Source organism: Belonocnema kinseyi, chromosome 3 (assembly GCF_010883055.1).
Source record: "Belonocnema kinseyi isolate 2016_QV_RU_SX_M_011 chromosome 3, B_treatae_v1, whole genome shotgun sequence".
Lineage (NCBI taxonomy): Eukaryota > Metazoa > Arthropoda > Insecta > Hymenoptera > Cynipidae > Belonocnema > Belonocnema kinseyi.
The window spans coordinates 92,489,255-92,504,375 of NC_046659.1; the positions used below are offsets into that span (position 1 = coordinate 92,489,255).

Sequence of the window (15,121 nt, forward strand, 5' to 3'; positions counted from 1 at the left end):
GGTTATAAAAACACGTAAACTCAGAAGATGTGGACTGTGACTGCACCATATATCTAGTCGGGAGTGGTGCTGACTGAAAACAGATTATTTGGAGCGATTCGCTCGCCATCTGTTGGCTATTCTAAGGACTTATTGAACTACCCTCGTATTGGATGAACATTCATTTTCAAAATTTTAAATTTAATTATTTATGTTTTGGTTGACAATTCAATTTTTTTTAGTGAAAATTAATTTTTTGTTGTTGGAAATGCAACTATTTCAATTGAAGATGCATTGTTTTAGTTAAAAGCTTACCAGTCATGGTGGAAATTAAATTATTTTCTTGAAAATCCCTTTAATCAGTTGAAAATCAATTTTTACAACTGAAAGTTTAACTATTCTATTCATTGTTTAAAAATATTTTTTAGTCGAAAATTTAGGTATTTGTTTCAAAATTAATTTATTTTGAAATATTTTGATCTGTTGTGTTAAACGATGTTTAGAATGAGCGTGATAAATTAAAATAATGTTTCCGTGTAACGGCAAATATGAATATGTTGCTTTTGGTTGACCGGGAAAATTGAAAAAATCGACTCGGAAAGGACCGTGAATTTGAGATCGTCCGCCGAAACGCCACCCTGATAATAATGGCACCTTTTTATATGATTAATATGTTCACTTTTTTATATATTTCGCACAATTCGCTAATAATAATAATAATAATGTCCATGCGTCCCAAAAAATTTCAAAAGCTTTCTAACGCATCTAATAAACAAAGGTACTTGCCCTTCAGCAGCAATCTGGACAACATGGGGGAGGGGTTGGTCCACTGGGTTCTAGTCAGCCGCAACAGCAACAACAGGGCCTGCAACATATGCTGTCTCAACAACAACAGCAGCAACAGCACCATCAGCAGCAGCAACAACAACAGCAGCAACAACAGCAGCAGCAACAGGGCCGAGCGCAAATGATGATTGGCCAGCAGCAGCCTACCCAAGGACCCAGTGTGCAACAGCAGCAACAACAGCAATGGTACAAGCAGCAGCAGCACATGTTAGTTTTGCAGAGACAGCAGCAAATGCAACAGCAGCAACAACAGCAACAACAGCAGCAGCAGCAACAACCTTTCACGCAACCACCAGCACCACCTTATGGCCTGCAAAGGCCAATCAGGCCGCCTTCAATGAGTAAGTTTTACTAATTTGTTACAGACAAAAAAAAAGGTGTTTTTGATCATGGAGTTTAAGAAATGTAAGCTTTTGAATTAGGAATAAGTCCCGCGGAATTTTTTTGCGGAACAAAACTGAACTGCCGAATCGAATAAGAGCACATGACTTTTTGCGGCGTGAGCGCCAATTTTACCGTGACAGGACAAAAAGAAGAATTCTGAAAATATTTTTTTACTGAATTCAAGGAAATTTCTTGAAGTAATTGAATTTCCAAAAAGTAATCTTCTAAACGAATTTTGAAAACTATGAAACTACCTATGGTAATGAAGTACAGTATGTCAAATTACTGTCAAATAAAGAGTTAAATAATATGCCTAAGTTTCTAAAGTCATTATGTGAAGATTCCAAATTTTCCCGTCAGAGTGCGCAATCTGCTTGAGACCGAGTTCTGCGAAAATTCAAATTTAATGTATGAAAAATAGATTTTTTAAAATATAAATTGTAATAATAGTCTATAGTTCTTTCGTAAAGTAGAGTCAAAGTGTCAGTCATTCAGTTTGAAAAGAAAAAATGCAATATTTCAAGTGCGGTGAATTTTTCTTGCATAGTTCTAAATTTCACGAATATAACATTAGTGTTTACTGAAAGAACGTTTCAAAGTACATGTTTATAAAAGATTTCCATTTTAGATATTGAAAACTAAAAAAAAAAACCGTTATTTTCAAACGAACTTTTGGTTGAATTCGACGAATTTTAATTAATTAATTTTTATGTTGAAATATCAACTATTACATTATACTTTGTTAAAGATTCATTTCATTGGTTTTCGATAAAAATTGCTTAACTGAAATTTTAACTGTACATTTTTTGTTAAAAATTCGTCTCTTAGTTTTAAAATAAAATTGAAGAATCATGTTTCGATTGAAAATTTAACTAGTCATACGCGGAGAGAAATTTCTAGAGATTAATTCACGGAAGCGCGTGATTTTACAGCTAAAATTTTTACGTGATTTAAAGTCTCGGACGAGATCTATGCTTTAAGAGCAAGGATTCCGAGATCTTAGTTCTCGCGCCAAAGCGTAATAAAATCAACTAGTGCCGTGAATTAATCTTCCGAAATCCCGCTCCGTGTAAAAATTCGTTTTTATTTTCTTGAAAATTGATCTTTTTGAGTTGAAAATTCAACTACGTGTTGGAAAAGTTACTTTCTTTAAAGCATATTCTTCGCAAATTCATTTATTTTGATTAAAAATGCATCTCGTTGGTTGAAAAAATGAACTACTAATTTGAAAAAAAAAATGGATTAAAAATTATTCTTTTAGTTGAAAATTCACCTTTTTGGTAGAAAATTAATCTTCTTGTTTGAAAACTCATATTTTTCGTTGAAAATTCATTCTTTTTGGTTAAAAATTGAAAGTGTTTTTTTGAAACCTCCTTTGTTCTTATTCAGCATTATTTATAGAACTGAAAATTGAACTATTTTATTTTTTATTTCAATTTTTTTTAGTTGCAAATTTATTTATTTCGGTGAATATTGAACTGTTTAATTTATGATCCAATTTTTTGTGTTAAAAATTAGTTTCTGAACTGAAAAGTTACGTATTTTATTTCAAATTTTTTCTTTTTTGTTTACATTTAACTGTTTTTTATTTAATAATTAAAATGTTTAAAGTCTTTTTTGGTTGAAATATAAACTATTCAGTTAAAAGAAATGAAAATATTTTTAAATTTCTTGTTTTGAAAGTTATAGGAGCCTAAATTACATTACAAACTGCAATACAAAATACTGGAGTTTTTAATTCGTAGGAAATGTTTCGAAAAATCATAGGTTATTTATTCCTCCTGAAAACTTAGTTAAATGAAGGTAGACTAAATATTCTATTGAAAATTTTGCTTTTTTTGGTTAAAAATTAATTTTATTATTTGAAAATTTAACAATTTTGTTAAAAATTCGATCTCTTTTAGAAGAAAATTCACCTGTTTTCGTTAGATCTTTAAAGATATATTTGGAAATTTATGTATTTTGTTGAAAAATTGTGTTTCTAGAGTAGAAATTTAATATTCTTGTTTGAAAACTTATCTTTTTGGTTGAAAATGGAACTATTTCATTTTTTTGTTGAAAATTTATCTTCATTACTTGAAAGTTCTACTATTTGGTAAAAAATATATATTTTATCAAAACAAGTACTTTGTATTTTTTTCAGTAGACTATAAGGTTATGCTTCTAAAATTCAGAACTACGCAAGACAAAGTGGCCAGTAATTGAAATATTAATTTTTTTATTTTCAAACTGAATGACTTACTCTTTTACTTTATTTGGCAAATATAATATAAACTTTAGTTAATAATTTGTATAGAAAAAGCTATTTTTCATTTAATAGATTTAAATTTTCGTAGAACTCGGACCCGAACAGATCGCGCATTCTGGTGAGTGCTAAACTCCCCCAGTGTAACTTTTACCAAAACATGTTTTATTAGCTTCAAAATTCTCTAAAATTCCAGCGCACATTTTTGTACTTAAAATGTTATTTTTAATTTGTTTAAAAAAATTGATTTAAACAACTTGTGTAAGCATCAATTCTATACCGTATAATTGTTCAATTATAGTAAGTTATTAAGTCTATACAAAATTCGTGAAACACATAGACTCTTTTTTTTTTAGCATATTCACACATCGTTCTTAGTTCTTCTTATTTCTAAACAATTGAAAATTAATTTTTTTCTTCAGAAATCATCTTTTTTTTGTGGTATTCGTTTTAAATTGATTTCATAAAAAAATACTAATTAAAGTTTTGAAAAGGATCCGGCACCAAGAAAAACTAGACATAACTGGCCCAAGTCCTCATGAGAAATTTCTTTTAGTTTCATAAACTAAAAAATAAATGTCAGTAAAATCCAAAGAAAAAAATTTTTTCTCAAGTATGTTGGATGGGGTTCTTGAGAAAATTGTAATAAAAAATCGTAACATGTCTTAGGTGTATCACTGATATATTTTATCTTAATTAAGAGTTTAAAATTTCAAGTTGTAAAAATAAAGTTTCTTGATGGTACAAGTTTTTTGCTCCCCTGAAAAAAATTCTGTTGGCACTTGCATACTTATGCCGTAACATCTTTAAACTGCAGTTTTATTTAACATATAATTTCAAACATTCATTAAAATCAAACTTTAAAAAAAACCGTGAAGTGTGTCAAATGTCCATTCCGGCAAAAAGGAAACAAAATTAAATTTTCAATTGTATGAAATCATTCAATGTTATGCGGATTCCAATTTCAATTTTCAAAGGATTTAAAAAAAATAGTTTTTGCACCAATATTCTAAAGCGCTATTAAGCCGGAATTGTTTAAAAATTTTATTCAAGTTTATGCAGTCTCAGTGTTTCCTAATTATAGTTTTCGGACGTTTAATGAGACTTAAATTGATTTCTTCAATTTAATTCATTAGTTAGAACTTTATGCTTAAAGAGTTGGAAGAAGTTTTAACATTAACATTTTGTATATTTTCTGAACAGAGTTTGCGATCAAATTTGATTTTTTTAAAGTCCATTAAAAAAAATAAACTTAAAAAAGTCGCATTGTGCAAAGAATTTCAATATTCAGAACTAAAAATCTGTGAATTTCATCAGCTCTGAAGCTTACTGTGGTATCCGAACCACCAGAACCTCGGTAAAGGTATATAAAAAAATTTCCCGGGGTACCAAGCTCAGGGATCGAACCCCTTACTTCTAACGCGAAGTTCGAGCGCCTAACTGACGGAGCCACCGAAGATATTATTGTGTTATATATTAAATTCTTGCCTGAGTTGTATATAACTAGATGTCTACCCTACCTCGAAAACCTGGAATTGTCAGGAAATAATTATATTATTTTAAATGTAATAATTATATTATTTTTGATTAAAGAATGTAAATCATTTTTATTGAAATATCAACGACTAAATTTTTCGTTCTTAATTCATATTTTTTAAATAAAGATTTAATTACATGGTTGAGAGTTACTCTTAGGTTGAAAATTAATTTTTGATTGTCGTCAAAGATTCATAATTTTAATTAAAAATTCATCTCCTTGGTTGAAAAATGAGCTATTTTGTAGACATTTTTTTTTGTAATGAAAAATGTAATTATTTCAGCTGTAACTCCAGCTATTTTGTTTAAAATTTGTTTATTTGTTGTTTTTTTATTTTGAAAATAAATTTTTTACTGAAAATGTACTTATTCCATATTTGGTTGAAAAATGATCTCTTTAGTAAAAAATGTTGACTTTTTTGGTAGAAATTAATCTTATGGTTTGAAAATTAATCTTTTTGTTGGAAATTTAAATATTCTAGTTAAAGAGTCATCATTTTTCTTTTAAATTCATGTTTGTGGTTTGAAATTCAAGTATTCCAGTTGAAGACTCATAGTTTTAGTTAAAAGTGCATCATTTTGTTTGAAAATGTAACTGTTGAAAAAAATTAGTTTTGTCTTTGTTGCAAATTAGTTTAGTTTTTATCGCAAAATGCAACTATTCAAATTGACAATTACATCCTTTTAGTTGAAAATTCATGTCTTTGGTTTTTGGTGGACAATTTATCTTTTTAACTGAAAATTCATGTATTTCATTGAACTAATTGGTAAAAATCTTCTTGGTTAAAAATTCATTTTTATGGTTAAAAAAATCAACTATTACAGTTAATAAATTATCTCAGTTTAAAATCCATCTTTTTTATTTAAAATTCAACTATTCCATTTTTGGTTGAAACGTAATCTTTTTTAGTTTCAAATTCAACTATTCCAGTTGAAGAATCATAGTTTTAGTTAAAAATGCATCACTTTGTTTGAAGATGTAACTATTGAATAAAAAAATTCGTTTTGTCTTTGTTGCAAATTAGTTTAGTTTTTAACGAAAAATGCAACTATTCCAATTGAGAATTACATCCTTTTAGTTGAAAATTCTTCTCTTTGGTTAAACATAATTTTTTTACTGAAAATTCATGTATTTTCTTGAATTTATTGGTAAAAAATAATCTTCTTGGTTAAAAAGGTATACTTGATCCTTTTAGTTTAGAATTTAACTGTTTTGTTGAAAATTGATCTTTTTGTAGTTGGTAATTCAAATATTTCGTTGAAAATTCATGTATTTTGTCGAAAAATCGTCTTTTTGGTAGAAACTTTATCGTTTTGCTTGAAAATTCCGGTATTCCAGTTAAATATTCATCATTATTAGTTTAAAATTCACATGTTTGGTTTAAAATTGATATTTTTTAGTTAAAAAATCAACGGTTTGATTACGAATTAATGTATTTTTTTGAAAAATCACTTTTGAGGTACAAAATTAATATTTTTTGTAGAAAATTTAACTATTTGGTTAAAAATTCAACTATATTTTTGAAAATTCAATTTTTCACTTGAAGAATTAGGAGTTTTAAGCGTTTTAAATTGGATTTAATGTAGTTACCACATTAATTTTATGTAAATATATATTGAATTTTAAGAATAAGTAGATAAAGTGAAAATTTGTTAGAATTATTATTAAAATTCTTGGCCTTTTTAGACAAATTCTAGTAATGATTAATTATGTTTTTAGTATTATTTAATTAATCGATCGGGCCAAAATATTTAAGAATATCTTGCAATATTATTTTAATTTCTAGAAACTGGGGAAAAACCCATTAATTATAAAAAAACTCGCGAAATTGCATATGAAAAATTATACCTGGAAAAAACCTGGAATTGTCAGGGAGTTTTTTCCATGATTTGAGTAGATGCCCTGTATAAACAATTTAATTTGCAAAATGCAAAAAGCGACACAAAATTTTTCATCCTAAGTCAATGTTACATTAATCGTTTATACCACTCCTGAAAGATCTTTTATTCTGAACTCTCGGACCAATAATTATTATTAACCAACGCCTCTTCTTCCAGACTACAATGCTTTCAATGAGCAAGGATACGGTCAACCGGGTTTGAAACCTACTCCTCCTCCTGTGCCCTCTCCGCAAGGCGTGATGGGACCGCCAGGAATCTCTGTGCAGCAGCAGTTGATGCAGTCGGTTCGATCTCCGCCGCCAATTCGTTCGCCACAGCCGAATCCCTCGCCGCGACCAGTACCGTCGCCGCGAAATCAGCCAGTTCCATCTCCGCGTTCTGGCCCCGTACCCTCGCCACACCACCATCAACCTCATGGAACGCCGACCCATTCGCCTGCCCACGACTTGGGTGGACCTAGTGAAATGATGCTGCCCTCCGGTCATCCTTCCAGTATGCCACACCATTCGTCGCCAGCACCTCCCCCCACAAGTGGCACGGACTCAGGTGAAATGCCGCAAATGACGCCACAAGACCAATTAACAAAGTTCGTAGAAAGGTTGTAGTGACTGTTAGTATCATGAGTTTGATTTGATGTAAGCCGGAGTGGCGAATGCCATTCAAAATACCGTTGGAAAAGACGGTCGCTGCTCACGTTCGAGGTGCCTGCGTTATTAATAGCGCAAACGAGAATTATTCTCGAGACTTCTCCTCCTATCCTAGATTAAGGGAGAAGGGTATTTCCAATGGAGCGCGGTTATTGTAGATTTGTATATCATTGAAGGAATCAGGGATGAAATCCAGATTGCAGTGGTGTTCTCCTGTGTGTGTGTGTGTGTGTGTGTGCGCGCGCACGCGCGCGCGAATGACCGCCAGAAAGAAAGAAATGGGTGCGCGTTAATTGTCCGAGCCAAGGTGTGTTGGAATGAACCAAAATAGAAATCGTGGAAGCGAGCATGGACTCTACTCTGCGTTATCGTGTTGACGACGAACTCAATAGTTCTCTCCTCCTCCCCCCTCATCCCTCACTAAAAAAAAAAAAAACTTTCCCCATCCCTCCTGCCCCCCGTTCCGGTTGCTGTGTGGCCCGATTAATCCGGGTGAAACTCGAAAAGACTAAGATTAAGAGGAGACCGAAAGACTATTTCTCCCCCCGCCCGCCCGCCCGCCCTTCCTTGCTGCTGCTGCCCGCGCAGGCTAAGTGAAATCGTACAAATGTGTTGTGTATACTTAACGTTAATTAATATTAATAGTTCAAATACTACTGTAGCGAATATGCAGTTATTACCATTATGATTATGAACGAGACAAAAAAAAAGCAAAGATATAACAAAGATGCGTGTATGAGAGGAATGATACCTTGTATTTAAGTAAGGTAAAAAAGGATACAAGAAGAATTTAGAGCCGAGTTAAGCGACGTTAATCTAAGTTAATCAAGTTGTTACAAAGCCGGGGCTGTACTTAGCTCTGTGAAATTTTGAAGAAGGCCGAGAGAGAGAGAGAGAGAGAGAGCGTGAGAGTGAGCTCTGGGGGAGGGGGGGGGGAGTGGACTGGGAGAACTCGATATCTCCGATCGAAACAAGTGGAAACGAACGATGATGTAACCAAAAAATATGAAATTATTTCAACAGGCTGCTGTAATCGCTAGCGAGGGATGCTTTATAAATCGTGTTAATTTTGAAGAGTTTTTTTTTAATCCGAAAGGTCCCGTGTGTACAGTCGAATCAATACGTACTACGTAAACGTAGCCGAACGGGTCCTTTTCGCAACGCTCTGTACATACTATATTATTATTATTATTATTATTATTATTATTATTATTATTACACGTAATGATAATGATAATTGCTATTATTATTATTATTATTATTATTAATTTACTTGTCGATTATGAATTCATTATGACAGAATCGAGAGAATATACTGTAATATTTGAAAATCGTGAAGGGGACCGACAGTTACACCAAGCTACTTCACTATGCCAGTGCTGTATCATAGTAATTTCTAAGTGTAATATTCGCCTCCGCTTTTTCTTAATGATCTATTTAAAATGATTTTAAGTGTAAAGTGCGCGAGATTGTCTCGAAATTTCCTGGCATAGTTCGAGTAAATCTCGCGGAAAAAGTAATCAACTGTAAGTAAACTATAGCTGATTAGATGTAATCAGGCGAGAGAGAGAGAGAGAGAGAGTTCTACTAACGGACAAAAACGTAACTAACGTAATTTTAGCGTTATCGTGATCGCATTTTTATTCAGCTAGTTTGCATCGCACGTTCAACGTGTGCGTCCGCCCGCTTGCGTTGCGTTAAATTCGCAAAAAAACGCTAAAAATCAACAACAAATTTTTCCTGTACGCAAAAAAAAACGCACGGTGAAGTACTTTGATGAACTGCGAATTTCGTTGGGAGTCTTGGCCGCTTGTAACATACAATGCGAGGTGGATCAGTGGTCGCGATACTTGAGTTTTTTTTCTCAAAAAAAGTTCTAAATCAAGTCGTCCTATAATCTATCTTTCCTGTCGCGGATATTCGCATCGATTTTTTAAAGCCAATTAACTTTAAATTATTATTATCATTCTTTGGAGAATTTTTAAGCGACGCGTTTTCAAAGCTTTTTCCTTTTTTTTTTGTTTTTTCTTCCACGGTATCTTTCACTTTCGAGAATCGAGACCTGAGATCATCATCACTTGACTTTTTTTAGCCGCGCGAGATGGAAGATACGCGTCGAAATGAACATAGATTAATGAACGATTTTAATAGTAAAGTAATCATAATGACAACCCAAAAGTATTTGGCTTAGTATGGCTGTGTTTAGGGCAGTGTTGTAAATTTGAAAGTGGTGTACCTTTTGTGGTAGTAAATTCTTTAAGTGCGGACGTTCGAATGCTCTGCGTACCAGGTGCCAAGTATCACATTAGAATAAAAAAAAATGCACTGAATATTATCCCCCTGTTCTATTTCGAAAACTATTTGAAAGCTCGCAGCATCGCAATCTCGACATTTTATTATCAAGTTTTTAAATATCTGATACTTTCCACGAAGAAAGAAGTCAGAAAAAGTCGATTGAGCTCTTCTGGCTTGTTTCTTTTGCCCTGGTATGCGAGGCATTCTTTAGCAATTTACTATAAATGTACGAAGAGGTGAATGATACAACGCTATATTATATATATATAAATATATATTATACAATTTGTTTTTTATATTATCGAATACATTGAATATAAAGTAGATTTTGATCTACAATATGAAGTAACTCTATGAATTAATTATTAATTATTCGATAGGCGATACTATACAAAGCTATGAAGTATAATAATGATTATTACAATTATTACTGAAATACCGAATCTAGAGTTCCTCTACTTTTTTTAAAAATTGTTTTATTATGAATTTTCGTAAATAGTGATTTAATGAATTACCTATTTAAAGAAGACGTGTGAAACGTAAAAGCGACTAATTATCCCCCCACGAATCCACCTCGCTCCTGAGAACATCTTTCGAATCTCACCTCCATCTCCCTTTCCCTTTTGTAATATATGAAACGCGTATTATGCCCAATGCATCGGTTACGGCGATTGTACATTGAACGAGTAGTGTGCTTCTCTATTTATTATTTTTTATTATCCCTCGAGTTCTCGTCGTTCTCACGAAACAAGGACATCATGTTCTGCATGTCTCGATTGTCTTCTTCAATCAAGAATTGTTCGATCATCACAAGCCTAGAGGTCTGAAAGCCTGGGTGATTTCCAATTTTCATTAAACCCAAGACAGGTGTCCCAAAAAAATTCTTCCTGCCTCCTCGACACTTGTTTCTTACTGGCGACCGAGGACATGGCTCTTGCGTTTATTTCAAAGCGAACTCTCCAGTCTCAATTTGACTAGGCAATTTTTAAGACAGACCAATATTTTACATGATCCAAGTACTATGTGCTGCGACTGGTAAAGCTCTTGGGCGATATTTATTAGCGATAGTACTTCTTTCATGAATTGAGGTTGAGAGAGCTCGCTCTGGAATAATTCGTAGTATTTCAAAAAACGACCAGAGAGATTTTGCAGGGAAAATCTGTGGAGGCTTTTGGAAGTAATGAGTAGTGAAACTGTCGGGACACGTTAAACAGTCAATGGAATTGCTTTTAAATTTTCTGTACGTCGATATCAACTGTTATCTTCGTAATGCATTTCAGTTGTGTGAGTGTTTTTTTTTTCTTCTTCTCTCAATTGGAAAAAGTATCGGTGTTGTCGTTCAATTGATACGTATGAGAGATTACAGGATCTTAACTGGATGAAAAGACAAAAGTAGCAAGCAAAGCACTCTAGGAGAGATTGTTGGAATGTGTGTTTTTTTTTTTTGTTTTTTTTTCTCGAATCGTTCGGTAATGTATTTTGGATCGGTGAAGTTTATGGAATTCCAGAATGAGGAAAACAATGCGAGTTTGTTCTGTCGGCTGACGGACGGGTCGATGAAGAATATTGCAATTCGAAGAAATATACTCACTGCCTTGAATTTTCCTGGCTGTACACTAATCCAATAATTATGTACTGTTTAGCACGCGTGAGCGCGCGAGTGGGACTAAACTTATTGGGGATGTATTTTGTTTTCTTGTTGTTTTTTAGTCGTAAGACCTAATCTTATTGCAAGCGTAGAATAGTAACGTAAAGGAGACATAAGAGTTATACATATATGTGTATATATTTATACATACATACATACCTACCTACCTACAAACATACATACGAATCTTACGAAATAAAGTTTACGTATCATCATTTCAAATCTGAACGTTGTGCCTGCATGACCAACACCACACTCACCATCACAGATTATCATTCCTCTTACTTGCTCTTTCACCTTTTTACAGGACAATAGAAAATTTTATTTTTAATAAATACTCTGAAGGAAATTGCATGTATATGTAGTAGTCGTGGATTTTGCTGATTTGCGTTTGTCGAGTAAATCCATGATGACCGTTTCAAATTTGTTTCAGAGTATGGAATATTTTTTCTTTCTTTTATATTCAAAATTTGGATTTTTATTTTATTTTATTTAACGAATTTGAAGAGTTTCATTTTCAAAATTTTTTAAGTTTTGGTCCTTTGGAGAATAAGTTTTGAAAGATGTGTGTCCTGATTTTCTTTTTTTTCGTTTGAAAGGCTAGAAATTAGTTTGTTTTTTACAATTTTGTTTGAAGTGCTTTTTCCTGTCCAATTATGACGAATCCTTGGTTGATAATAATGGTCGGAATTGAGAAAGTTCAGAGTCCCTATAAAGTAGGTCCGCGGCATGTGATGCAAAATGCTTGATTCATTTTTATGTTTAACAAAGTGAACTGAGATACATAATTAGTCTGCGCTCGCTTTAAGAAAGCGTTATCGACTTTTTTTTCTGCATAATAGATTATTTATTATGTTTTATACGAGTAATTTTACATTAATGCATATACTAGATAACATTTTTTTAAATAAATGTAATATAGAAATTAGTATAATGTTATGTAGATAGTATTATTTATTTTATTGAATTATGTCTTTTCGAAAATATTAAGCAACCCATTTTTAGTTGATGTTAAAAAGTGTAGGGCGTTAATGAATAACATTGTAAAATTAATTTGAATAACAATTTAAGTATATTATATATATATAGGAATTAGATGCTGATTAGAAAATATATTTTCAAATAATAATTTTGAGTTTTGATTACAAGTATTTTTGTATATTCAATATATAAAATTGCCTGCAAACTACTAAAAGATGTTGTATAAACAGACTTTTTTTAGTTATTTGCCTACTGAGTACTGAATAAATGATGATATAGTAATATAAATAATAAAATAATTAAAAGGAAAGAATATTATTTCGAATTTACTATAAAGTAAAATTAAAGAGTTTAATTACTTCATTGTATAGGTATGGAATATATTTGAATAATTTGAAAATATGCTATGTCAATAAATGCAACATTTAAAAAATGTTTTCAAAATAAACCGTATTTTATTTATAAGGGACTGAACAAAACTTTATCAAATATATGCGAGTTTGTGATAAAAAATGTGAGCTGGCAAATTAAAAACATTGGATGCTGGTAAGTCATATTATATTTTTCTATAATTGTTTAATATTTAAAAACATGGTTCACTTTAACGTAGGGTGACGAGGCATCCTGATTTTTTTATTGCTGTCTTAGTTTTGCATACCCGAAAAGTAAATTCACATATTTTACAAATTGCACTTAATAATTTAATAAAAATTTTGATATCCAAAAAAAATATTTTTATAATTCATAAACGCAGGAAATGGACATAAAATGTCATTGTTTTGTTTAAAATTTAACTATATTTTTGGTTGTTAATTCATTTCTTGTAAAAAATTTAAATTTTCGTTTCAAAATTCATGTTTTGAAGAAAATTCGTCTGACATGAAAATTCGACATTTTCGATGAAATTTTGTTTCTTAATTGACTGATAAATCTTTCTTTGTTGAAAATTCGTCTTTGAGAAAAAAATCAACTGTTGTAGAAATTTCACCTTTTTCGGCTAAAAATGCAACTGCACAGTTGCAATTTTTTTTTGGTTGTACAATTTCATTGAAAATTCAATTTTAATTGGTTGATAATTAATTTTTTAAATAAAAATGTAACTTCCATTTTTGGTTTAAAATGTATCTTTTAGTTCAAAAATCAATTATTTTTGATGAAAATTCGTGTGTTGTAGAAAATGGTTCTGTTGTGGTAAAATATTATTCTTTGTGCAAAATTAATCTTTTTAGTTGACAAAATTCATTTATTTGTTTGAAAAGTTAACTATTCTTTTAAACTCCTTTTTCCATTCCACGTTGAGTTTAAAAAATTTTTAGTTGAAAATTCATGTATTTTTTTGAAAAATTCGTATTTAAATTAATCTTTTTTATTGAAAATTAATTTTTTTAGTTGAAAAATAATAATTCAAATAAAATAAAGTTAAGTGAAAAAATCAGTTATTTAGTTAGAAGCTGAAATATTTGCTGTTGAAAATTCATGTATTTTATTAAAAATTTATCTACGCAACTTTTTTTTCACCATATTAGAAGATGAGCCTTATTAGTTGAAAATGTAACATGAAAGAAAGATTTATCTATCTGTCAGGAAAATGAACAATTGAAGGTCAGGCAAAGTTAGGGAATTTCGAAATTAGTAATTTTTAGCAACCCTGTTTTTTAAATAACGCGCCTTAAGTTAAATTCTATTAATTATGAGGGAAATTACAGATTGAAGGGATGAAAAGTTGAACAATTTTCTAACCAATCCAAGGTCAATCTTTGATACACGTTTTTAAGGTCGCAAAATAAAGGTCAAGTAAAATATAAAAAATAGTAAAAGCAAAAAAGAAAGGTCAGATATTTTTGACCAAAATTAAAAAAATGTTAAGCTATTTAAAAATTTGATTTCAAGAGTTTTAGAAATTGTTGTCATTGGCAAATTATCTTTATGACATTTTTAATTTTTAAAATTATGCAATTTTTATGGTAAAAAAAGAGCTCGAGAGCGTACCACCGCTCAATGAGTATTTGCTCGTGCAACCGGCACTTTTTTTTCGAATTTTCATGTATCGCCCTAAAATCGGTTAGAAATCACAAAAACATAAATGCGTTTAAAAAAATGATATTTAGAGGTTCAGCATAAGCCCCATGAAGTTTAACACGTGTATTTCCCATAACAAACTAAGATTTGTGTACAAGTTAATTAGAATCATTAATATCCCAGGAAACAAAAATCCATTCACTTCTGTTGAATGGATTTCGAAGGCTTTTGAATTGCGTATCTGTCACTAGAATTCCAAAATTACCGCTGATTTGTTTTTTAAAGACTTTTAGTCGTTATAATTTTGTTGACTAACTTATATGCCGTAAAAGACTATTAACTGAATTAGCAAAATAAATCTAGTAAACCTGCGCATGATTTTTTTAAATCTCGATAATTTATAAATTTAAAAAATCGTGTGAAATATGGCAGCTTAACCCCAAAAAAGTCGGTCTCATTAAAAAAAAAGGAAACCGATTTAATATAACCTTGCTTGAAATGGTCATTGCAGTACATGGCAGATTCGAAGCTGCTTGAGAAAATGACCGATTCACATAGTCGCAAACCGATTCTGTTTTAAGTTTCTGAATCTACAAATGACAGCTACGCAATTCACAAAGTCGTCTTTTCAATGGATTC

The 15,121-nt window shown here is 31.2% G+C and overlaps 1 protein-coding gene across 1 annotated transcript in view; it reads left to right on the forward strand.

The window, feature by feature from the left end:
• LOC117169938 (CREB-binding protein) overlaps positions 1 to 11,290 on the forward strand; it is a 54,171-nt gene extending 42,881 nt beyond the window's left edge. The window contains exons 19-20 of the mRNA XM_033356447.1: positions 773 to 1,166; positions 7,049 to 11,290. Of these exons, the coding sequence (XP_033212338.1) occupies positions 773 to 1,166; positions 7,049 to 7,497 (843 nt within the window). The 3' untranslated portion in view covers positions 7,498 to 11,290. The remainder of the gene's footprint in view (positions 1 to 772; positions 1,167 to 7,048) is intronic.
• Positions 11,291 to 15,121: the final 3,831 nt, after the last annotated feature.